This window comes from Grammomys surdaster, unplaced genomic scaffold (genome assembly GCF_004785775.1).
Source record: "Grammomys surdaster isolate TR1022 unplaced genomic scaffold, NIH_TR_1.0 125941, whole genome shotgun sequence".
NCBI classification, from domain to species: domain Eukaryota; kingdom Metazoa; phylum Chordata; class Mammalia; order Rodentia; family Muridae; genus Grammomys; species Grammomys surdaster.
The window spans coordinates 1,929,694-1,954,423 of NW_021620763.1; the positions used below are offsets into that span (position 1 = coordinate 1,929,694).

Genomic DNA, 24,730 nt, shown 5'->3' on the forward strand with positions numbered 1-24,730 from the left:
GATGCATGGTAGCACATGATGGAATCCCAGCAGTCAGAGGGTGGAGGCAGGAGGAGCACCTCTGGTTCAAGGTCAGCCAGAGAAAAGTCCTCTGTTTGTGAAGATGCCTGTAAGACTATAGCATTCAATCTTAACATACATAATTCAGTGAGTGTTTGATTAGTGTTGGCAGGCACTGTGAGATTAGCACGTGAGTTTCGAGTGTGCCCTCAGGAAGCTCAGGGCATCGTTTGAGAGAGGGAGAGGAGCACATGGCTCACTCTGCATCATACAGAAGACATGGCAGGGAGAAGAGAGGACCAGTTCTGCTGAGGAGGGTCAGGCTGGGGTGTGGGCGTATGTTATAGAGGATGAACAGGAGTTCAGTGATGGGGAGGCTAGGGGAGGGGGAGGCCCCTGGCAATGTACAAAGAAAGGTCAGTTCCCTACAGGAACAAGGCTTCTTGGCACAAATAGAAATGTTTGCTTCCCTTGGGAAGGATGCCACGCCCTCACTTGGGCTCCTGCAAGGCAGGCTGTGTGTCATGTAACACTCTTGGGTGAGTAATGCAGAGTCATCACCTGCCCTGGCCCAAAACAAGGAGAACAAGAGAGGGCCAGGCCTTCCTGGAGGAGGAAAATGATCTAATGCTTGTAAAAAGCCTACTGTGCATAGCTCTTTGCTTACCAGGGACAGCTCCTTTTGAAAAGAGGGGTCTGTGCTTGAGACCACATTTCTCAACTACTGATCCATAAAATGTCACCATAAACTACGAGAATAAATAAAAGTAGAAAAGAGTGGGCCATTTAGGCCGCAAGGGGAACAGGAAGCAGACAGGCCTGTGGCAGTCCTGAGCTGCTAAGAGGCTGCACACAGTGCAGTTCTCAGTGCTCATAGAGAGGTCCTTCTGTGCACTGGGAGGGTGGGGTGGCCCCGAACTATGCAGTGTGGAAGGAAAATAATGACACCTGATGTCACATGGAGGCCTGAGTATGGCACACAGACTGCAAGTCGGTGATATAAACCCAGTTTAAAACAAGAAACTTTATTAGGCATTTGCATTTAAGACAGGTAGACCATGGAATGAGACACAACCTGGGGCATAAGGCTAGCCAAAAATGAAAAGTTATAATAGAAACTACTGTGGAAGTTGACTTTAAAACATTGTCTTCTTTTCCCTCCCAACAGCCTTCTGTTTCTAAGCACAGAGGCCACAGAGCATTCATTCCTCCCTGCCCCCACACATACACCCACATACATACTTCTTACTTTCCAGCAATATTTTAGTCTGTTTCTCTAAGTCAGTAGGTCTCAATCTGAGGGTCATGACCCTTTTGGGGTTGAATGACCCTTTCACAGGGGTCACCTAAGCCCATCAGAAAACACAGATACATTGGAAAACACAGATATTCATTACAATTTATAACAGTAGCAAAATTATCGTTATGAAATAGCAACAGAAGTAAATTTGTGGTTGGGGCCACCACAACAGGGGGAACTGTATTAAAGGGTCATAGCATTTAGGAAGGTTGAGAATCACTGCCCTAAGTTACAAGATCTACTAATTCCTAATTTCCTTCTGATAGCTGATTTTCCTGCATGTTTCCTGAATAGAACACAGGCTGAGGACTAAAAATAGAAACTCTTTCCCCGGTATGTTGTCATTTCTGTGCAAAGGGTGGCTGTGGGGACAGGAGGAGAAGAATGTGGGGAAGTCTGTTGGTTAATTATCTAGCTGTAAAGTGTGCAGCCTGCCTGTTTGTCGGCTCTCTGATGTCTGTATTCTTCATTACTTGGCTGCTAACTTTGCTTTTAGAGTTACGCCTGAGTATGGAGTCCACTTCAGCGAAGTACATCGGTTATTTTCAGATGGTCATATTTATGCCACGTCAGAGAAATGATGGATTTGACTTGACATCTCCATAAAGCACAAGGTTGATGCATTCAAGGCATGCTGAAGACACGTTTTACAACATCCTTTAAAACTCATCTGCAAGCTTTTTTCTGTGTTTGATTGGTATGATCCGTTTGGTAGTAATTCCTGTGAACACCAGGTCTACACACCTAACTAAAATTAGCTCTCTTCTATAAACCCCCGTTCTGTCCAGGCCAGCCTGGCTCACCGAGCATTTGGGGCCAAAAGTATCTGTCTTCCTAGACTTTCTTTCCTATTCATATGCATGCAGAGGGAGTGGGATTTTAACATATTGGGCTTCATCTTGCCATCTCCATCCCACACTTAAGCTGCAACCAGGGTAGATTTGCCCTCCACATACCCAGACTTCAGTGCCTTACTGAAACATCCCTCTATGAGCTTTTAAACAAGCAAGCTTGAAGACGGAACAAAACCCTCTCCTAAACATGTCACTGATACCCAGCCAAGAGGAAGTCCACCTCCATTCTCCTCACCTTGGCTCCTCTCTCGAAGCTGGAAGGCTCTGCTGAACACCTGGTGCTGGGCTCGCACCTGTGTTGGACATATTTACATTCCTTTCATCTTTTATGGTAGTGGCATCTGCTCTTAGTTCTGGCCTGCACTGTGCCTGATTTCCTCTCAGGCCTATTTTCTGTAGCTGAGTGAACTATGCTATCTGGTTTTGACACCAGACCCTTCCAGTCCATTTTGAAATGAATACAGCAAATACTCGTGGATTCTATTTGGTGATTAGAGAGAACACATGCACAAAAATAGATTGTTTAGTCAGTTTAACATAAGGGGATGAAAATATTTGTCTTTATACATCTTTTTTTCCTACTAATTATGCATGGAAAGTGGGACTTTTACATTTTGGACTTGCAAAGCGATTCTTCAATTTGAAATGAATTAGTGTAAAGAGAACATTCATTCTAATTGCTTCTGAATTTGACCTCCCGTTAACAAAAACTAAAGGAGTAACCACTTTAATAATCTCTAGCCAAGAAGAACTTGAATGACTTATACATTTTGATTTTTAAAATCTAAAGATGCATTAAAATGTTTCTTGAGAATGTCAAAGTCATCATTATATTTTGATGTGTTATAGTTTAATTTCTTATGTCCTGGTGATTTCTTGGTTTGGATTTTATCCTGGCACTAAATATCAACCACAGGGTAAGAAAATGAGCTAGCAAACTGATCTAGGCTTCCAACCCACTCCAGGTAGTTAAATCTTCACATTGTCTTCAAGACAGAGGGATCCTGTCTTTCTTTATCTTAGAGTAAAGTAAAACCCTTTTGATCACATGGTAGCTAACTAATAAGAATTTAAATGATACTTTAGAAAACTTGAAAACAAAACATGTAAAGCAGAGTCAGGTCAGGGTGTGGCAATCTGTCATCTGATGGTCTGCCTCAGCCACTCTCAGTTCATGGGTGGGGTATCTGCTAGGAAGATACCCCATCTTCTAGCTAGCCACTCTCTAGTTAGCACTGGAAAAATCTGTTTTTCGGTTTTTCTGGTCATTCATGAATGCATTCCAGGAGAAATGAGAGGATGTATTAGCCTAACCAACATTGACTTGGAGAAAGATTAGTAGAAATTACTTTGACACTTGGAACTGGCAACCTGAGAATCAGGAGTTGGAATTTGCTGGCTAACTGTCCCTTGGGCCATTTCTTCCCAAAATCATTGTCCATGTTGACAGCTATTCAGTTGCTAACGGATAGTATTGTAGCCTTTTTAATGGATATGAGAAATTTGGTAAATGCAGTCAACAGAATACTCATTTCTTCCTGATTTAACAGACCCAGCTCAGTGTCCGCCTAAGTATCTTCACCATGTAAACAGATTGGCCATCCCTAAAGAGCAGAGAAAAGAAGACTAAAGTTGCAAGCCAGTTTTTAAAAGCATGTAAATATGAACATTAAGAACATGATGACTCTAACAAGTGTCTGAATGAGGAGGGTAATTGTACTTAAAAATGATCCCATTTGGTCCTATTTGTCTATCACAGGGGCGGGGCTGACCCTGTGATGGATGCTGAGCGGTCTTCTCTAGGACAGCATGGCATCTAATGTCTCATTTTTCCATTTCAGAATAGGTCGCCATAGTCATTCCTCCTGAGCTGAATATTCTTCTACAGAACTACCGGTGTATCCAAAATAAATTAACTCTTGACAGAGCAAAACTCTTCTCCAAATGCCAGAGCTCTCTCATGACTCTTAAATGACATTCTGACACGTATTATACCCTGTCTGTCATGAGCCTTAGGGCTGTCTTGTCAAGACCTTCATCAGTCCAAGCTTATAGGAGATACAGAGCAAGGAGAAAGATTAGATGTGCTTTGGGGGCCCTAATGAGTAGCGTCAGAGCCTGGAGAAGGGGTAACATAAAAATAGAGACGGGTAGCCCAGAACAGTGCCACCTTGAGATTTCTCAATAAGAAGGGTTCTTGAGCGGCCCTGCAAGGGCACTGGGAAGATGAAGTATGAATATCTTTGTACCCTCCAAGGTTACTATCTCTGCGACATACTTTACTGGTCTCTACTACTAACCATCACTAGGATAGATGTCAGGAAGTGATGCTGCTCAGAATCTAAGTTCATAATTGTCCTTCATAGATAATCATACTCTAGGGATATCTATTGTGCTAAATATGCATGACACAAAACTGGCTGTTTTAATGTTTAAGTGTATAATTCTGTGGCCTTAAATATATTCACATTATTCTGCAACCATCATCACTGTCCAACTCTAGAGGGTTTTCATCATTCTGCATGGAAAGTCTGATTCCATTAAATGATGGCTTCCTTGCTCCTCTTCCTCTAGCCCCGTAACCACTGTTCTTGCAGGTACCTCATGTGACTAGCTTCATGCAGTGTTTTATTCCTTCCTTCCTTCCTGGCTTGTTTCACCTTTTATAATGTCTTCAAAGTTTATCTGGGTTGTAGCATGAATCCAACTGCATTAGCTTTAAAGTATGAATAACATTTCATTTATAAGAGTACAGCATGTACTGAGTGTTTTTCCTGCACATATGTTAGTGCAATGCCCTCAGAACCTAGCAGCCAGCAATGAATGTCCTGGAACTGAGGCTGACAAAAGTTGTTAGCTGCCATGCGGGTGCTGGGAATCAAACCTGGGTCCTCTGGAAGAGTAGCCAAGTGCTCTTTAACCTCTGAGCCATCTCTTTAGCCCCACTTCCCATTTTTAATTTTTTGAGGAACATTTTCAAGGAATTTTAAACACACTAATCTGTTAAACTAAAAAATTACTCACTGATCACTTCATATGTACCATGTGATGTGTAGGCATCAGACAAACAAATAGAACAAGGCATCTCCTCTCCAAAAACTGCCAAGGACTCAGGATAAAGCCATAGTCAACAATCAGATATCCAGTTAGCACTTTCATGCTGTGTTCAGTTCTGTAAGAAGTATATGAAGAACACTCTGAAAATATATTATGGCAGTAATGGTTTCTAGTGTTTCTGAAGCTGTCTCCTTGGATATTGTCTAAGATGAATATTATACCAGATTCTGGCTAATGGTGGTTGATGCAGTGACAAGTCCAAGTCTGGGCTGTATACTAGACTAATTTAGCTCACTGCATATATTGCTGTTTGTGGACTAAATTGTCCTCTTTCTCTTTCTTTCTTTTTTCTTTTCTAGTGGTTTTTAATTGCCAACCGATCTTACAAAGTCAGTGCGGCCAGCTCCTTTTTCTTCAGTGGTGTGTTTGTTGGCGTTATCTCCTTTGGTCAGCTTTCAGATCGCTTTGGAAGGAAAAAAGTCTATCTCACAGGTAATCTGTCACCATATGCATACACAGAATAAGAGGCTTTATTTTCCCTAAGACTCTTATGGTTATTTCCTTAAGGGTCTCTGTGAGTTCCCAGGTGGACAGAGAGCTTCTGTTTATTACGTTGGCGAGAGGCTACGCCGCACCAGTGCTGATTCTGGCCAAGTGGATTTCTGGAATGAGCTCACCTGGCTATGACCAGATATTTTTGTTAAAGACATTTTTTTTTTTTGACTGTGCTTTCTGCAACCCCCCAAATTGTAATCTCTGCCCTGTTTCTAAAGAGAGCAATGAAGGATTGCCACAGCCTTCCCTTCCATTTCCCTGTATTTTTCTGTGTTGATTTATTTCAAATGAGCTCTATAGAACCTGGCATAGCTGTCTTGACAGGCCGAATATGAGCGAGGATTTTCAATTTCTAGCATTATTACAAATAACTGAAAATGGTGTGTGATTGACAGAAATTGTAAAACAAAGCAAGCCTTGTTTTTTTCTTCAGCATTTTCAAGGCAAATTGGTAGAAAAAAATAAAAAAAAAACATATCTCAGGACATTTAAATTTACAAAGGTTTATTTTACAAACTGATGAAAATAATTTATTATTTTCTTCAAATGCTGTTTGCTTCTGGGTCATTGAATATTGTTCCTCTCTTCCCAGGTTTTGCTCTTGACATCTTATTTGCTATTGCAAATGGATTTTCCCCCTCATATGAATTCTTTGCAGTAACTCGCTTCTTGGTGGGCGTGATGAATGGAGGGATGTCCCTGGTGGCCTTTGTCTTGCTAAATGAGTGCGTGGGCACCGCCTACTGGGCACTTGCAGGTACTGCTTCACTTTGTGCAGCTCTGGATGTGAGTAGTTTAAGGGAGAGTCTGAAAACATTCGTGGGCTTGAAGACACTTCATATCTACAGGCTGAGTATTCCTTACCCTAATGCTGGGGACCTGGAGTGTTCCAGATTCCACATTCTGATGCATAATGAAATGCCTTGGAGATGTGGCCCAATTCTAAACAGAAAATGCATTTACATTTCCTAGCTGCTTTATGCGCATAGCCTGAAGGTGATGCTATTCAGCATTTTTAGTGTCTCTAATTTGGGTTCAAACCATCATGTCCAGGTAAAGAATGGATTATTTTTTTTCCACTTGAGGAATTGTGTTAGCTCTCAAACTATTTCAGATTTTTAGAACATTTGGGATTGGGGGGGGGTGGATTAGGGGTGCTCGGCCTGCATCATCACACTTGCTTTCTCCAGTGTGCGCTTCAAGGTGTCAGACATCATGAGGTTCATACTACCTGGTGGAAGCCTTCCCTGGGTCTGCCTCACAGACAGGTGGCCACACCCACCTCATGACCCGTCTGCAGATGACTGTGGCGAGTGGCCCATTTGCTCAGAAGAACATTCATCACTTTCTCCCCTAAAATAGGGCAAAGCCAGGAAACTCAGAACTATTTCCCCTTACTTCATCCTAGTGACTGACTACTGTTTCATGGCTTTCCTCATTTTTACTATTCTTTCTGGTCAATAGAGGGCATCGTAGCAGCATTTCTTACTGATGCTAAATTTCTAAACTGAGGCCATATTTGATATTATTTCTAATAATTCCAACATCCTCTCAAGAACACATATACATATAGTAGAAAGAATTATTTAACATTCTTACACTTTTTGTTTTGTGTGTATATGCATTCACACACAGAGATGTGGGAGCACATGTGCCTATATACACATGCTCAGAGAAAAACTTGTAGGGGTCAGTTCTCTTCTTCCATCATGTGGCACCCGGGGATTGAACTCAGGTCATCAGGTTTGATAGCAAACACCTTTACCCACAGAGCAATCTCACTAGCCCAGTAATTATTGTTAAAGGTTGTCTTAGGTAAGATTTCTATTGCTATGATGAAACATCATGACTAAAATCCAGTTGGGGAGGAAAGGGTTTATTTCACTTTACTCTTGTAGTCTGCCATCCAGGAGAATGAGGGCAGAAACTCAAGGCAGGAACCTGCATGCAGAGACCATGGAGAAGTGCTGTTTATTGGCTTGCCTCTTTATGGCTTGCTCAGGCTGTTTGCTTACGGTGCCCAAGACCACCAGCCCTGGAGTGTCACTGCCCATCAATCCAGCTTGCCAATAGTCCAGCCCCATGGGGACATTTCTTAGCTGAGATTCCCTTTTTCAAAATGACTCTAGCTTGTGCTATATTGACATAAAGGTAACCAGCACAAAGGCTGGGGTCGAAGATATAGCTCCATGAGTAAAGCATTTGCTGGTTTCACATTCCTCAGCATTGGTATAAGAAACCAGGCATGACAGTGTATGTCTGTCGCCTCTGCTGGGGAAGTGGCAAGGTTCTGGTTCAAATCATAATGTGGAAAGCACTAGAGAAAGACACATATCAGCCTCTGGGCACCACATAAACAGGCACAAGCAACTGCACACACATCACTATGCCCCTCAACACACACACACACACACACTATGCCCCCCAACACATGCATACACACAGACACACACATGCATGCATATACCACAAAGACACATGCATTCACATGCACATGCACACACATACTATGTGACTTCAAATATTGTCTTAGGAGACAATATTTGCCTATATCTAAACTTCTACCTTTTAGATTATAGATTTGTACTGATAACTTTTGGAGAGTCTTTTTTTTAAAAAAAAAAACTTTCATTTACTTAACAGTCGTTGATGCAAACAATATTTTTGTACCAATATGGGAACAAAATTGGCCTTATGATTGATAAAAATGTTTCTAAATGACAAAATTATGAAAGAATGCCATTTTTACTTTTTAGAACTAAGTCACTAATTTTTAAAACTTTTTTGAGATTCTAATCATAACATTTCTCCCTTGCCTTACCTCCCTCCAAACCCTCCTACATGCCCCTCCTCACCCCTCTTCAAACTCATGCCCTCTTTTTATTATTACTATATGCATATATCTAAATGTTTATACCCATGCATATATATATTCCTAAATATAACCTTATCAGTCCATATAATGTTACTTATGTATGTTTTCAGGGCTGACCATTTGACAGCAATTGGTGTATTCATCTGTAAGGAAGGCCTCCTCTCCCTTCCCAGCTTGCCTCAGTTACCTGTAGTTCTGTGTGTAAGGTTGAGACCTCATGGGCTTTTCCTTGCCCATCTTGACATGTCCACTGATACTGCCGTTGTTCAGCTTACCTCTGGGCAGCAGTAATGTTGGTGAGACTTTATGGGTTTAACTTCTAATGTTTCTAGGAGACACTCTCTCTCACAGGAAACCCCCTGATCCTCTGACTCTTACAGTCTTCCTACCCCTCTCCCAAGTTATCCCCTGAGCCCAAGGTGAGGGAATTCTTTGTAGATGTATCTGCTGGGATGAGAATTCTGCACTTGGTTGTTTGTGTTTCTCAGTACTTGTGTCTGCTGCAAAGAGACATTTCCTAATGAGGGATGAACACTACACTTATATGTCAATATAAGGACAAATGTTCATAGATTATTGTTATAATTATGCTGTTTAAGTAAATTAAGGGTTGTAGCAACTCCTCCAACAGCCATGTCTTCACTAACACTGAATTTCTAGTACCAGGCATGGTTTCCTTCTTGCTGGGCAAGTCTTAAGTTTGATTAGTGAGAAACTGGTTACAGCTAAGGTAAACATGCCACTACTGTGTCATTGGGGCCACTGTGCCATGCTGGCTGCTGATGTGGCTGATGAGGGCCATAGCTGCCAGGGCCACTGTGCCATTTTGGCTGCTGACATGGCTGACGAGGGCCATAGCTGGTAGGACTGTTGGTCACCTCCCTACCTTCAGAAGCTTGCTGTCATGAAGACTATCCTTTAATTAGGGGAAGCTGGGAAAATAAGCAATTTCAGAAAATTCTAAGGACAATGAGAAAAATTAAGCAGTGTGATGGGCCAGATAATAATTTCCAGAGTAGTTAAGTAGGCTGTTAAATAAGCTGGTCTGAGAAAACCACAGAGTATGTGTTTGATTTAAGATTTGAATGAATAGGAAAGCCAGTGCACATGCAGTTCAGCAAATGAAATTCCTGAAGTTGAAATGGCAAGGACCAAGGCCTGAGATCCTACCATGGTGCAATTAGAAAAGGTAAAGGAAGGGGCGAGGGGGAGAGGGATGAGGAGGATGTGGACCAGATGTGCCTGGCCCAAAGTGAACAGCACAAGCAATTTGGGTTTTTATTCAGAATGCAGATGAAGGGAACAGGGGCTTATGTTACATAAAAAAACGATGGGACCTCATCCCAAGAGTGTTCTCCTAGATATATGACCACAGAGAAGAGAAAATAAAAACTGAGACGTCTTTCAAGGAGCTGTGTAATTGGCTATGTGAGCCCAGTGGTGGTTCAGCAGAGGGGGAGGAGGGAAAACTTAGATTTGGATGGCCATGACCTGGAGAGAGGGACCAGCAGAGATGAGGACACAGGCCCAAGCATGGCTTCAGGGTCTGGGTATGAAAACTGGGGCAGTCACTGGTTCCTTTTATAAAATAAAGTCAGAACTAAATAGTATTTTCTAACCTGCCAACATTTAGGCAGGATCTAACTGAGCAGGAACAAGAGAGTTGAAATGTGTAAGAAATAAATGGACAACAACTGTGAATAAAAGCACAAAGGCCCTAAGGCACAGAACATTAAATAGACCACACATGGTATTCCAGAATTGTAATGACAAAGCAACTTGGGATCCTTGAATTTTTAAGGATTTGAGTCCTGTCAGGTCTGCAACTCTTTTACTTGGGCCTGCTGTCGTTTACAGCTATGTATGTGCAGCTTCTTGCTGGAGCTTAGCTATGACTCTCTCTTAGCCCATCAGATTCAAAACTACTTTCTTTCTACCTACAATTGACATAGCTGTCTGGACCTCTGCCTGCTACTGTGATCACAGTACATGAGGTCACCGAGCTACAACATACCTCTGAATCATCTCCCTTGTCCACCATGTCCGTTTGATTGTGACCGATGTTCTAAAGAGTGCAGACAGAGAGGGAACCCACTCGCTCAGCATCTCATGACAGTGGAGCTAGGCCAAGGAGATTTCTGAAACCTGGAAGTCAGGTGCTTCTAGTCTCTGTTCTCCATCCTGTCTGAAAACTTTCTCAGCCAGAGATGAGACCCAGGAACTCTGAGCACAGTATTTGAAATGACAAGTTCTGATTGGTCCAGCAAGTTACTCTTACAGCTAAGGGAACCATGATTGGTAGTCCCCACTTGAATGACAGGAGAAATAACATAGGTCTCTGGTATACTGTGGTTGAGGGGTTCTTGAAATTAGAAAGGAAAGGAAGACAGAAAATCTTCTGAAGAGGATACTCATAACCAGCTGTCTTCCCTGCCCTGACTCTGATTAACAGATGAGTACAAACCCAAACCCAGACTGTAGTAGGATGCTGTGGGAGCTAATTGGAATTGTCAACGTGTGTTAGGAAATACTGTAGTGAGCACACGTTGGGGCATGCCTGAGACAGACTTTCCAGAGAAGATGACCTGAGAGGGGAAGACCCACCCTGAAGGTGACCCCGTCCTGTGGACTGAGAGTACAGACCACGGAAAGCAGAAAAGAGCAAAAGATGAACGAGCACCAGCATTCATCTCTCCACTCCCTGGTCTTCCCAGACATGAACAAGCAGCCTCACACTCTCCCCACCATGCTTCTCCACCATGACAGACTCCAGCCCTCTCAGGGTGTAAGCCAAAATAAACCCTTCCGTCCTTAAATTGATTTCTGTCAGTTGCGCCATCACTGCAAAGAGAAAAGTAGAGAGATTACAAATGTAACACTTGTATAACAAGCATTAGTTTTGGAAGCTATTAATAATGAACGCTATCTTTTGAGACAAGTATTGTTTTTATTTCAATGATGAGAAGACAGACTTTCAAGATGATTTAGTGACTTGCTCAAAATCCCATGGTAGTGCAGTGATTCTCAGCCTTCCTATTGCTGAGATCCTTTAATATAGTTCCTCATGTTGTAGTGACACCCCCCATACCATAAAATTATCTTTGCTGCTACTTCATAGCTGTAGTTTTGCTAGTTATGAATCATAATGTAAATGTCTAATATGCAGGATAGCTGATATGTGACCCCTGTGAAAGGATCATTTAACCCCCATAGGGGTCACGACCCACAGATTGAGAACCACTGCTCTAGTATTTGGAAGAATTGGGGTTTAAATTTGATCCCTCTGAAACTAGCCTATACTATCCCCTGACTGTGTGGTCATGGGAGAATACTAAGTGACAGAAAAAGAAGCTTCATCCTTGGAAGCCAGCCAGGTGCTATTTGATGTACTATAATGAATCTGCAAATAGCTATTGATTATCTTATATTTCCAGGGGACTCCATATTGTCTCTATCCCCTCACTTGATGAATCCTGTTTTCAGAATGCTGAAAACACACACACACACACACACACACACACACACACACACACATGCACACACGCACATGCACACACACACACACATGCACACACGCACATGCACACACACACCTTTGGCTCTTTCTTTTCCTAACTAGAGCAAAAAAAATATACAAGCCATCACGTTTTGTCTTAAAGTGGTAAGTTATAAACAAAGATCTAAGAAAACATTGTTTATAAGATTATCATAGAAAAAACTAAGATCAAGACCAGTAAGGCCCATCTAAAAAACTGCCTTTCCTACCAGGCAGTGGTGACACATACCTTGAATGCCAGCTTCCATGAGGCAGAGGAAGTCAGATCTCTGTGAGTTCAAGGTCAGCCTGGTCTACAGAGTAGAGTTCCAGCATATTCAGGGCTACACAACAGAGTCCTGTCTCAGAAAACAATAAAATATCCTACCTTTCCATAGAGATGAGAAAGAAGATGGGAACGGCTCAGAGTGTGGTAGACCTTGTACAGGGCCTAGCTTTGCCATATCCAACATGCTGTATTAGAGACACCTTCCCCTAACCCGCAAGCTATTTTCTTGCTTCAGTGTGCAGTTAATAATGGTACCTGTTTCATAAAACATCACACACAATAGATTATTCCCAACAAAACTCAATAACCTGCCCACGGTGATAATAGCAGTTACATAAAGTGTGCCAGAGGTACAGAATTTGCAGGAACATCAGGCAAGCTGGTGCATTTAATCTTTATCTCAATACTTATTTTAAAAAACATAGGCTTCTTTACAGTTCTGTGGTTGATATTTTTCCATTAGTGTTTCGACAAAAATCCGTTCTTCAAACAAATTGTGTTCCTACTTGGGAGAGGCAGGTGAGAAACAAGAAAATGTAAAGAGTCATGCATCTGATGGTGATAAATTAAGTAGAGAAAAGAGGGGGGGAGTTGGGGTGGCTCAAGGTAATATTTTCATGAATAGCCTCTGTAATAAAGATTAAGTGCCAGGGGCTGAAAGTGGCTCCATGCATTCAGACCCCCTCTGACAAGCCTATCAGAGTTTGATCTGTGGAACCCACAAGTCGTCTTCCAACTTCCTCAAGTGCACTGTGGCACACACAAGCTCACACACATAGAGGCACACTTAACAATAAATAAAACAATACAACCATTTTAAAAAATTAAGATCAGCATTGCAGGAACTGCATGACCCAAAAGCCACGTTATCCCCACTGGAAAAAAAAATATCCAGCCTCAGCCCCAGGTGCAGACAGAAGTTATTGCAACACCCACTACAGAAAGCGCTTGACTAAAGCCTTGAACTTCCATCTTGTCCACACAAGGTACATGTTTTCAGCTGCCCTTCCTCCGTTTTCACAGATTTCTGGCCCTTCTTGGTGTTTTATAATCATTAGAAGCTGGGTGCTATTTATTCTTTGCCCCTCTTCTGCCTCTCACACTTAGTAGGGCAGGCCTGATATCTCACAAAGAGGACATGCACACTTGATCAGGTTGGAAAGGGTTCTGTGGGTGATCTTCTCCAGTGACAATTCTCTCTTCCCTGCTTTAGGATCGATTGGTGGTCTCTTCTTTGCTGTTGGTATCGCGCAATATGCCCTGTTAGGATACTTCATCCGCTCCTGGAGGACCCTAGCTGTTCTGGTCAACCTTCAGGGAACAGTAGTCTTCCTCTTATCTTTGTAAGTAGTCTTTTCTCCTTGGAATTTTTTTGTTCCATAAACAGGAATGTCTTGGAAGGATGTGAGCAGGCAAGCAAGCAGCATTATGCCTTCCAGGAGCTTGCCTGCAGTGAATTCTGGGAAGAGCTAAACTGCAAATGTTCAATTCTTGCCAGCTCCTTGAAGAGGGAGATGCTAGTTTAGAATCCAGGTATCTCATGTTTAATTTCTCAGTATTTGGCCATCAGGCTACTAAAATTATCTTTCCTTTTTTCTTTTCCTTTTTCTTCTTTTTTTTTTTAACCCAATGCCTTAAGTTTAAAGATCTGCAAGCTGGATCTCACCATGGGCTAGGTGGGAGACTGAGGTCTTATACTGTAGAGCCAAGCGTAAGTGCTGACCATGTAGTGACATCTGTCCATCTTGCACGGGAGTCTCATTTCAGGGTCTCCAAGTACAGAGTCTACAAGAGATATCTTGTCTACAGAAATGCTCAGAGCAATACAAGAATAACTCCCAGGCCAGGGTGGGCTCCACAAACAATCACCCAAGTGTCACATTATGGTGGTAAGCCACCAAGTTCAGCCCACTTAGCCAAGTTTTAATGTGTCAAATGAAAGCTATATATTCTCCAAGATATCAGACTAAAATCTTTTGTGTAAACAAAGACTTCCTCTAATGGTATCTGGGGTTTCTTTTGTGGAATACAGTGAGACAGACTTGTGGCATTATCTTAATTTCAGTGGCTCTGTTATTTAGTAGCTATTTATCGTTTCTAAGTTGAGATTTTGTGAGACTGAACTGAAATTTGCTTCTAAGTGTCTCTGAAAATAAGAGACTTGTTAAATGAAGAAATGAATGCAGCAGGATAGTTAACCTGTAGCAAAGAAAAAAATCATTAAAGGATTGAGTTATGTGAACTGTGGGGAGGTAATTTTATTAATGGAAATAGTAGTACTTTATAGTTTGCACATTGTACATTTTTAAAAGTAATAAAGCTGTGCTTCATAGGGTACATTGAGTTAATAAGCAGCCATGTGCATATTGGTGAATAAATGAGTTTTCTTTTCAAATACTTAACAAAGCTTATACCTCTGCACCTAGCCTGGCTCTTACCTCTCCTACAATAGCAGTGAAAACTCAATGGATGCTGTGAGCCATTGTGTCTTTTTATTTTCCCTGAGTCTACAGTCTGAGTTAGTTAGTGCTAGCTGAGGAACTGTCCTCAGTGGGAAATGACATCAGGACATGAGCAGTGGAGAGCAAACATCCTCACTCCAAATGTCATCTTCATATGGTTGGTGGCGTCATGGAAGGAGGGTTTTGTTTTGTTTTTTGCTGATTAGCCATTCTAAAATCACAGAGAGGCCAGGGAGTATGTGGCTCCCGTGAACCAGCCATAATCACATCAGGATTTTGATACGCTTCCGGCTGGTTCTTTCTCATTCCTTCCAACTGTGCCCAGTTTAAATTCTCTTCATATGTTTTCCCTGCATAGGCAGGTTAGCTGTCTCCTAACAGTTCTTTTTGTTTACCCGAAGACTCAATCAGATCGTGTACACGCATCTGGGTCAGTGGGTCAAGCTTGATCATTGTCAGATGCAGCTTCCAACAGGACAGCATTGACTTGGTTATTTACATATTAATCAACATCAGTAATTAAATGGCAACAAGGAAGTGACTAAAGGATTTTACAAGACATTATAAATGGCTTTGATTGATAGTCCAAGGTTGCACATGAGTGTCCTTGTCCCCAGTGGGTAAGTTCTGTAAAAATTCCTGTTTGTCTTGACATCTTTCCTCTCAGCACCGGTTGTCCTGCCCTGTGTAGGGTGGAACTGCTCACTCAGTGGTTATTGACAGAACGGCTGTCTACAATGCTTCCAGATCCGATACTGCTGTTGTTCTCACCATCCTTACTGAGAGGTATCAGGAATTAAAAAACAAAACCAAAAACATTTTATTCATCAAAATTTGACTTAAGGCAGAAAATATCAGATTGATTTTTTTTTAAAAAAAAAAGTAAAGTACTTTGATGTTATGTTTAGTAAGGAAGGCATCCAGTCTGGAAAGATGGTTCAGTGGGTAAGAGAGCTTGCTTACCTGAAGACTTGAGGTCAAATCCTAGTACCCACATAAACAACTAAATGTGGCTACATGTGCCAGTAACCCAAGGAAAATTGTTGGCCACCAGCCTAGTTCCAGGTTCAGTGAGAGACCATACCTCAAAGGAATAAGGCAAAGAGTGGATAGATTAGAGGACCTGACATCCTCCTCTGGCCTCTAAGAATACAACATATAAACCTACACACACACACACACACACACACACACACACGCTAAATTTTGTAAAGGTTTCCATTCTGCCACATCTTCGGGGAGTCTCCTAAAACAGAATGATGAAGCAAACTCCATGCAGTGCTCAAGTTTTGAAACTGTGAAGACTCTAGTGGGCTAGCACAGAGCGGCTCGACACCTTGTGGTTGTGTTAGGAAATGCCTGTTGTTCTGTAACTAGAAGTTAACTGCCAGCAACTCTTATTCTTTGCAGTCCTGGTAAAACAGGAAAGCCCTTCCCAACTCTAAAGCTGGTGTGCTGGATGGTTTTAAGTATTTTGAAGCAATGAATATTCAGAAGTGACAAAAATCTTCCTTCTTTTGTGTAATCTTAATGATTCCTCCTAAATAACATGGTGAGGGAAGCCACCTACCAAGGGGATGTTTGTCTCTTTCCTCTGCACGTGCACCTGTATGAATATCCAGCCTTTAATGACATGTCTTTCAGATTCATTCCTGAATCACCTAAATAAACACCTTTGAACTGTTTTCTTTGATAAAAATTTCTATCTCAATGCTAGATTTTTCCAGATTGTAAGAACCTAGTTATTTAGGCATGATGGAACGAGCCTATAATCCCAGCACTCTGGAAGGTCTTGAGTTCAGAGTTATTCTGGGCTTTGTAGCAAGTTTGAGGCCAGCCTGTTCTACACAGTGAGATCAGAAAAATACAAAGGTAGGCTACACCCATTGCCATATTGTCTGTCAACAACACCTAGTGGGGATTCAGAGCTGAGCCTGGCTTATGCTTTGTAGAAACATGCATTCACCAGTACTGGAGATTTGCCATTCACTTACTGAAACCTATTTAAAAGGAAATGGAAACCTTTATTGAAACCAATATTTGCAAAACTCAGTTCCAACTGATAGAAATGAGCCACCGTTTACTGTCACCGCAGTGTTGGGGTGGCCCCTTTGTTCTCTCTCATGTGTCACTGGGGAAGTCATTTTATGCTTGTGAAGGAAGTGAGCCATGGAGAGGGAAGCCACCTACCAAGGGGATTTTTGTCTCCTTCCTCTGCACGTGCACCTGTATGAATATCCAGCCTTTAATGACGTGTCTTTCAGATTCATTCCTGAATCACCTCGTTGGTTATACTCCCAGGGTCGGCTGAGTGAGGCGGAAGAGGCTTTGTACCTCATTGCCAAGAGGAACCGCAAGCTCAAGTGCACATTCTCACTAACACATCCGGCCAACAGGAGCTACAGGGAAACTGGAAGCTTCCTGGATCTGTTCCGTTACCGGATCCTCCTAGGACATACTCTGATCCTGATGTTCATCTGGTAATTCTGAGAGATGTTATGGAATCTTCAATTTGAATGTTAAAGGTCTCTGGATAATCTGTTTATCAGGGTTACCTGCAGCCACAGGACTACAGAAAGCTTGCTCCCTTATCAGTACGAGGCTGCTTTGTAAAACAAAAACAAAACACCAAGGCTCTTTCCCCTTAGTGCTTGCTGTGTGAATCCCTCTGCTCTCTTGGAAATGTTATCTCTGACACTGATAGGTTCCCGGGGTGGGACAAAACTACCCATCAAGTTGGTAGATGAAGGGTTAACACTCTGAGCCTGATATTCACTCACTTAGCATATTCCAGCCTGCCTCTCGGAATGCTTCTGAGTTAATATAAGTTATATCCAGGATTCCAGGTGGCTCCTTTTGAAGAAAGAAGTTTCAGAGAGACAATTATGTGGCTTGTGTCCCAGAGAATGATATGCATGGTGGATGTCAAAGACCCAGGGTTAACAGCATGGAGGTTAAGAGAACCCCTGAAGACCAAACCTGCAGTGTAGTGCTGACACTGCTGATTGGAGGTTCTTACTAGTTAGGAGCAAATACTGAGAGCACAGGAACTCAGCTCTTCCCAGCTGTGAGTTTGCTTGTCACGCGATCCATCAGCTGCTTTGGAGGAAATGTCTACCTTTAAAGCTTACGTGTAGCATGTGTGTGTATGTGTGTGTGTGTGTTTGTGTGTGTGTGTGTGTGTGTAATAAGGAAGTGAAGGGCATTATACATATTAGGTCAAATGTCCTACTGCTTTGTCTTTGACCTATATTATTGCCCACTGTGGCCTGTCCTTCATAGCCTAGGACATTTGCCCAACTTCTATGGTTTTTGGTTGAGGGAAGAGTAAAGTATTCCCTTTGCCATGTGACCCCAGTGCAGCCATAACATACCACAGTTTTTCTAGGGAAAACAAAATAGAAGCAGATGAGCTACCTGTTTAGCAAGCACTGGCCACTGTGAACTGCAACAGATGATCAGCTAGGGGAGTTGGAAAGCCCAGGTAATCTGTTGCTTGGGTAGGAACTTGTGTTTTACTAGCTGTGTTCATGCACCGGTAAAAAGCAGGCTCAGGGTTGTTAGGGCCAGCTGTTCTGTGTTGTGATGTTAATATATCAGCCTGCTGATCGCTGATGTTCCTCTGAGTACTTCAGTCTGATTCGGAGCTTCAGGTTAGCACTCAGTTGAGCTGAGCTCCATGGCACATCGTTCCCCACTGCAGGAGACAGGCATGTGTCCAGCACAATACCGGGGCTGGGAGGAGCTGCCTACATGTGAATTTCAGTGTTAGTGTGCAGAAATGAGTTAGCGTCTCTCAAGAGCCTCCCTTCCTGCTGATCTTCCCAGGAGGTCCTGCTCTGCAGAGACCCTGGCTTTTTCTTCTCTACTTTGGTCCCTATAGTTTGTGCACCTGCTGAAGACCTTGGATTGGAAGTGACTAGGGTTCTAGGGGGATGGAGAGCCAGGCTTGTGGCCTGCTGATGACCCACCTGAGGATCCAGGCCATTCCCTGTCCATCCCTGGTTGGCTGTTCCCATAGAAGGTTCTGTCTAGCCCTTCTGATAATATCACAAGGCTACAGGCCATGTTCCCTAGATTGCTGGAACCAATGAAGTAAGAACAGGGCCATTGTTTTCACAGCAGTGCAGAAATGCTTGGGGAGGCAGGAACAATGTCTTTTCTCAAGCAGGAACTATACATCCATTTGCTTTATAGAATATGTAGACATAAATCACTCCCAAAGCCCCATTACGCCTTTGTTTCTTAATAGGATAGACATTTAGATTAAGAGAGAAAGTTCAGTGGGAGAGTAAAACTCATTACTTGAAGCAGAGGGTATTATATTGAATGGAACTGTTTAATCTCTCCTACGGACTTTCCTCTCACCTCTCAGTCCTTTGATTTCCAATATAGGTTTGTGTGCAGCTTGGTATACTACGGCCTCACCCTGAGTGCGGGGGACCTAGGGGGAAGCATTTATGCCAACCTGGCTTTATCTGGCCTCATAGAGATTCCATCCTACCCTCTCTGCATCTACCTGATTAACCAAAGATGGTGAGTATGAATGGCGAGGAGGCCCACCACAGAGGGGTGTGTTGTAGCTGACACATTCTTCCATATGCACATATCAATTGTTATGCTCCATGGCCTTCGTGCATGCCCAGCACTGCCCATCAGAGTTTCTCTCAGGCTAAACACAGCTAAGCTCACTTTTATGGTAGTAGTTCTTGAGTTTTGTGAATATGAATGCTTATGTAGGCTTTAACTCGTAGTCATTGAGTAGTCGATGCAGATTCATAGCACGAGCAACGTGGTGGTTAGCTCCATGTAGCTAGAATCCCATCAACTCAGAATTCACAAGCTCTTAAGACAAAACCTGACAGAACTAGAAAGACTTCCTACCTCCTGAGTACTAGGAAGGGGCAGAGTATTCCCTGCTTTTGTTGCTTGTGAGCAAGGGAGTGAAATTCCAAAAGTTACTTCATACAGACCAGCATCTCTGTCTGTCTGCTCAGCCCCTCTGTTATTTAGTGACTGAGGGACCAGGTGAGTTGTACCATTTCTTATTGTCTAGACATTATCATTTCAACCCAAACTAGAGCACTGCCTAGCACTCTGCTATTAATCAGGAAACCAAGAGTTCTTTAAGGGTTATTTAGCCTCATTAATGAAAGAAGTTAGGAACAGACTTGAAAGGAAGCTTGCAAACAATTTTATTAGAGTTTGAAAGAAAAATAACAGGGCCGGCAGGCTGGAATTCCAGGCAGAGGGGAGATAGAGAGAATGCCATGCCTTTGAGTTATGCACGGAGGCCAGAGAAACAGGGCTGTACAGCGTGCCGAGGCAAATATGCTTGGCCTATGGCTAGTATCTGAAGAGATGAAGAGAAGGACCAGCAGACAAGTGCTAGGTGCCAGGCCAACCTGTGCCAGGTTCTTGTTTATTTTTGTTTTCAAGAAGCAAAGAGTAAAGCTGAGGAGAATAGGGGTGGGGTAGTGAGCTGAAGGGAAAAGCCAACAAAAGCATTGGGCCATAAGCTGCAATGTCATTTATGACCCTACCCCTGACTCACCCTGACAGCTTGCTTCAGTTGAGAGCCAAATGCAGGACTGTTCAGTTGGATGCTTTCCTCCCAGAGAGCATTGCAGACCTGAGTCCACTGGTGACCATCACTCACTCTCACCATGGTCCCAGAAGCAGGCCAGCCATCACACTCAGCATCCCTGGAAGGGCACATCCTCTTCTTTTGCAGCTACAGGTTCCTGGAAATGACTCTGATGGCCACTTCTAGTATCGCCAGGAAGCTATTCATGAGGGTAGCCTATGCCTAGGGCTTGCCTATCGTGGTCAATGTCACTCAAAAGCCATTCCATGCTAGCTGTTAAAAATAACCTGGAAAATATCTGTCAAAAAGACACCAGACCTTAACTGTTTTCCAGCAGCTACTGCCTCAAGGCAGGGCTCGGATCTGCGGGGGATTTCAGTGCCTTTGGGGTCAAGCAGACCTGGGTTTCCTTCTAGTCTGAGCCACATGTTAGCTTTCTGACTTCAGTAAGTCCCCCTACTAAACTTCCTTCTGTTTGTACTTAGTCTAAAACCAGCAATCCTAAAATTACCCTGACAAATTAGTTGTCAGAATTATAAGTAAATACTTAAGTTCCTAGCCAAGGACCTGGCCCATTGGTGGCCCGTTGCTTGAGAGAGGAGATTAATGTCACGTCTTCGTTCCTACCTGGTCCTTTTATTTGGAAATTGAAGTGTATAGTACATTTTACTTACATTGAAACCACTAGCAAGAATTTTTCTTCCTGTTTATATTTCTAAAGGCTTTAGACAAAGACCAACAAACAAAAAGACCCCAACAAACCTTGATTTAAAATTTTTAACACCATAAGAACCGGTAACCAGAAAATAAAACAAACTAGTGGACTCTGTTCTCTTTGTTAGATTGAGTCTCTAAAAGACGGAGAGTGTCACTGCACATGCCTACACATTTGATATTAGGATTCAGTGAGGTAATAGGTGGCATGCATTTAAAACAGTCCTGCCACTGTGCACGCTCTTGGAAATACGACGATTCGTTCCCTGTGCACATGATCTGATCCTGCCATCCAGTGGATTCCCCTTTCCATGCTTATTTACACCCTGATCTGTCTCCTGACCAGCTACATTTGCCACCCACTCAAAAAAAAAAATTAAATTGAGAACATTTAGGTAGGAAAGTTGCAGAAGAGGGGAGATGGCTTTATAAGATTCATTAGAGAGACATGTGATGTCCTCCCATTGTTTAGGTTTGGTCGGAAGCGGACACTAGCAGCGTTTCTGTGCCTTGGAGGACTGGCCTGCCTTATTGTGATGTTTCTTCCAGAAAAAAAAGGTATGCCTTTCAAATTTCCATGAGGGTTTTGAACAGCACTTTTATTACAATGACTCTCAATCTAGTAAAGGGATTACCATATGCCATGCTTCATTTCTGTGATTGCATATTACTTAGCAATTGTGTGGGCCATAATGGGCCAGATTCTTTGCATTGCCTGAACTATTCTCTGGGTGAATAATGTGCTCAGAGGTGTGCTATTAATTCTTTCAGGCTATTAAGCTACCATCTGGGATGTCTGGTATGCAGCACTGGTGATGTTAGAGTTGTTTACTTGATAACGGAAAAGGCAAAGGCCCATTCTGGACTGAAAGACACTACTTCCAAGCTGCAAATAAAACTGCACACTCTGGCCAGTCTCAAGACTGGAGGTCGGACAGTGGTTCTTAGAGGTAGCTTAGGAAGCCCTAAATGTCTCCATCTGGTTCCCCAAGGTTAATAACAACAGCAACAACAACACCATAAGAGTAACATTCTCTGTTCATCACAATGGTTATGTTCTTGGTCATTTTAAAGCATGACTAAGGGCTGCTGAGATGACCCAGCTGGTAAAGGCCCTTGCCACAAAGCCTTTGACCTGAGTTTCATCATAAGTACCTATATGATGGTGGTGAGAACAACTCCCACAAGTTGTTCTTTGACTTCCACACATATGATGTGGCACGCATGCACACACACACATACTCACACACGCACGCACACAAACACACACACACACACACACACACACACACACAATTCAAATAAGGTATGTTTGTAGGAAGCTTTGGTACTTTTATAATTCTGTAGCTTTACTAAACAATACAGCTTTAAAAGATATTCCTTTGGGGTGAGAATGTAGAGCATTAGTTGGTAGAGCACTTGTCTAGACTGCACAAAACCCTTGGTTCAATCCCTAGGACCACATAAAGTTTGGGCATGGTGGCAAATCTGTAATTCCAGAGTCCTGGAGATGAAGGCGGGAAGATTAGAAGTTCAAGATCATCCTTGGCTATAAAACAAGTCTGAGGTCAGATACATGAGACCCTAACTAGAAATAAATGTCTCTTTGTCATCCCATTTAATGTTGTTACCCCATGTAGGAATTCTTGTAGAGCTAGCTATAGCAGCGTATGCTTACAATTCCAGCACTTAGGACACGGGAACAGTGAGATCCCAAGATTGAGGCTGATCTGGGCTACGTAGCAAGTTGGAGGCAGGCCTGGGCTACACAGCAAGACACTGTTTCAATAATAAAAAAGGGAAGAAATTCTGTAGATACATAGGTATTTGCACATTTCTAAGCTCTTTTTGTTTTGTGCTCCTTTTATGGTACTTGCACATTGGAGGCGTGACTGTTCTGCACAGAGAGACATAGTTCTCAGTGAGGAGAGTCCTACCAGCTTCGCTACCAGGGCACACAGGCTAACAGCACCCTGCACTGAGCTCTGGGATTTTGATCACTGTCATACAGCTCTCATGCTCTGGATGGGAGTCATGGAGGTAGTCTGGTCATGAAGTGGTCATTCCCCAGAGCAGCCTGCATTAAGTGACCCACTGCTAAGCTGCTGCTCCTTGAAGTTCAGTCATTCTAGGGTCTTATCCAGAGCCTTCCAGGTGGTCCAGACTCACTCCCTGACCCTGCGGTGTACCTGCTCCTCAGTCACCACCAGAAGTTCTGTGCCATGAAAGATCACACACCATTCTCCGTTTAAGAGTGGTTTAGGCTGGGATTGTTCCACAGCCCGGCATGGATTTTTATCAATTCATGGAAACTAGAGAATTCAGGATATTTTCCCATTTCTTATCCTATATCAGTGCCAGCATTCTCATTTTGTTTGTCTGAGGCAAGAGATAACGGGCTTCTATCTGTGGTAGCTTTATGCTTAGCAGAGCATGTTTTGTGCAGACAACTTGGAGATGAAGTTTTCTACCATGACTGTCATATATATGTGTCACTTCTAAGAGGAAAGCAGCTTTGACCTACTGCCATAAACCTCTTCTGTGTCTCATCCCACTCTGGAAGGCAAGGCCAAGGGATATCTTTTTTCCTCTTACTTCTTTGCACATTCAGGTAGTCCACCCCTAGGTGTCTACATAAGGCTTTTCCTTAACATTGACTCTATTATAAACAACAAAACAGAACTCGAGATGGACACACATTAGCGATCTCCTAACCAGATCATCCAGCCCTCTTTATCCCCATCTGTCCTGAGAGCTGCTGGAACCCTCTGCATATTATGCCCCTTGATGAACGTGCTCGAGACACAGTGAAGCAATGCCTTCCACAGCCTTGGGGAATGTAACACAGCAGTTATGCTTGGGAAAAGTGGACATCCTGACAAAGTTTAAAGATTTCCTAGGAAAGCAATTCTGTACTGTCCCTTAGTAAATGGTTTCTGATTTTAATAACCATGACTACCAGAATGATCCTCTTCCACTATGGCTGAGCCCATTGCCTTCATTTGATTCATCACTAAAGGCAGAGAACAGATGGCCAACGTTTTGTGCCTAACCCTTGCTCTTCTTTCTGGAATCCTCTCTGAGCTTAAAAGAAATTCTTTAAACTATTCATATTTACTCTTTAAGATGATTTGTGTGGTTTCTTTTAAATCTGTTTTTTTACAGAGTTTCAAACTATAGATTATGAAGGTTCTGATAAGTATATATTAAGAAAGAGACCTCGCAGTTTCTATTAACAGTTCATGTGAGCTTAAAGACCATTCATTTTTCCACCATGCTGCTGCTCATTTCTCCACCGTGCTCCTGCTCATTGCCCTACTGTGATCCTGCTCATTTCTCCACCATGCTCTTGCTCATTTCTCCACCATGCCCCTGCTCATTTCCCTACTGTGCTCCTGCTCATTTCCCTACTGTGCTCCTGCTCATTTCCCTACTGTGCTCCTGCTCACTTTTCCACTGTGCTCCTGCTCATTTCTCCACTGTGCTCCTGCTCATTGCCCTA

At 42.8% G+C, this 24,730-nt stretch overlaps 1 protein-coding gene across 1 annotated transcript in view; it reads left to right on the forward strand.

The window, feature by feature from the left end:
• The window catches only part of Slc22a15 (solute carrier family 22 member 15), a 57,791-nt gene that overhangs the window by 20,224 nt on the left and 12,837 nt on the right, over positions 1-24,730 (forward strand). Inside the window, exons 3-8 of the mRNA XM_028752992.1 lie at positions 5,571-5,703; positions 6,359-6,523; positions 13,679-13,808; positions 17,192-17,407; positions 19,323-19,463; positions 21,701-21,786. Coding sequence (XP_028608825.1) covers positions 5,571-5,703; positions 6,359-6,523; positions 13,679-13,808; positions 17,192-17,407; positions 19,323-19,463; positions 21,701-21,786 — 871 coding nt within the window. The remainder of the gene's footprint in view (positions 1-5,570; positions 5,704-6,358; positions 6,524-13,678; positions 13,809-17,191; positions 17,408-19,322; positions 19,464-21,700; positions 21,787-24,730) is intronic.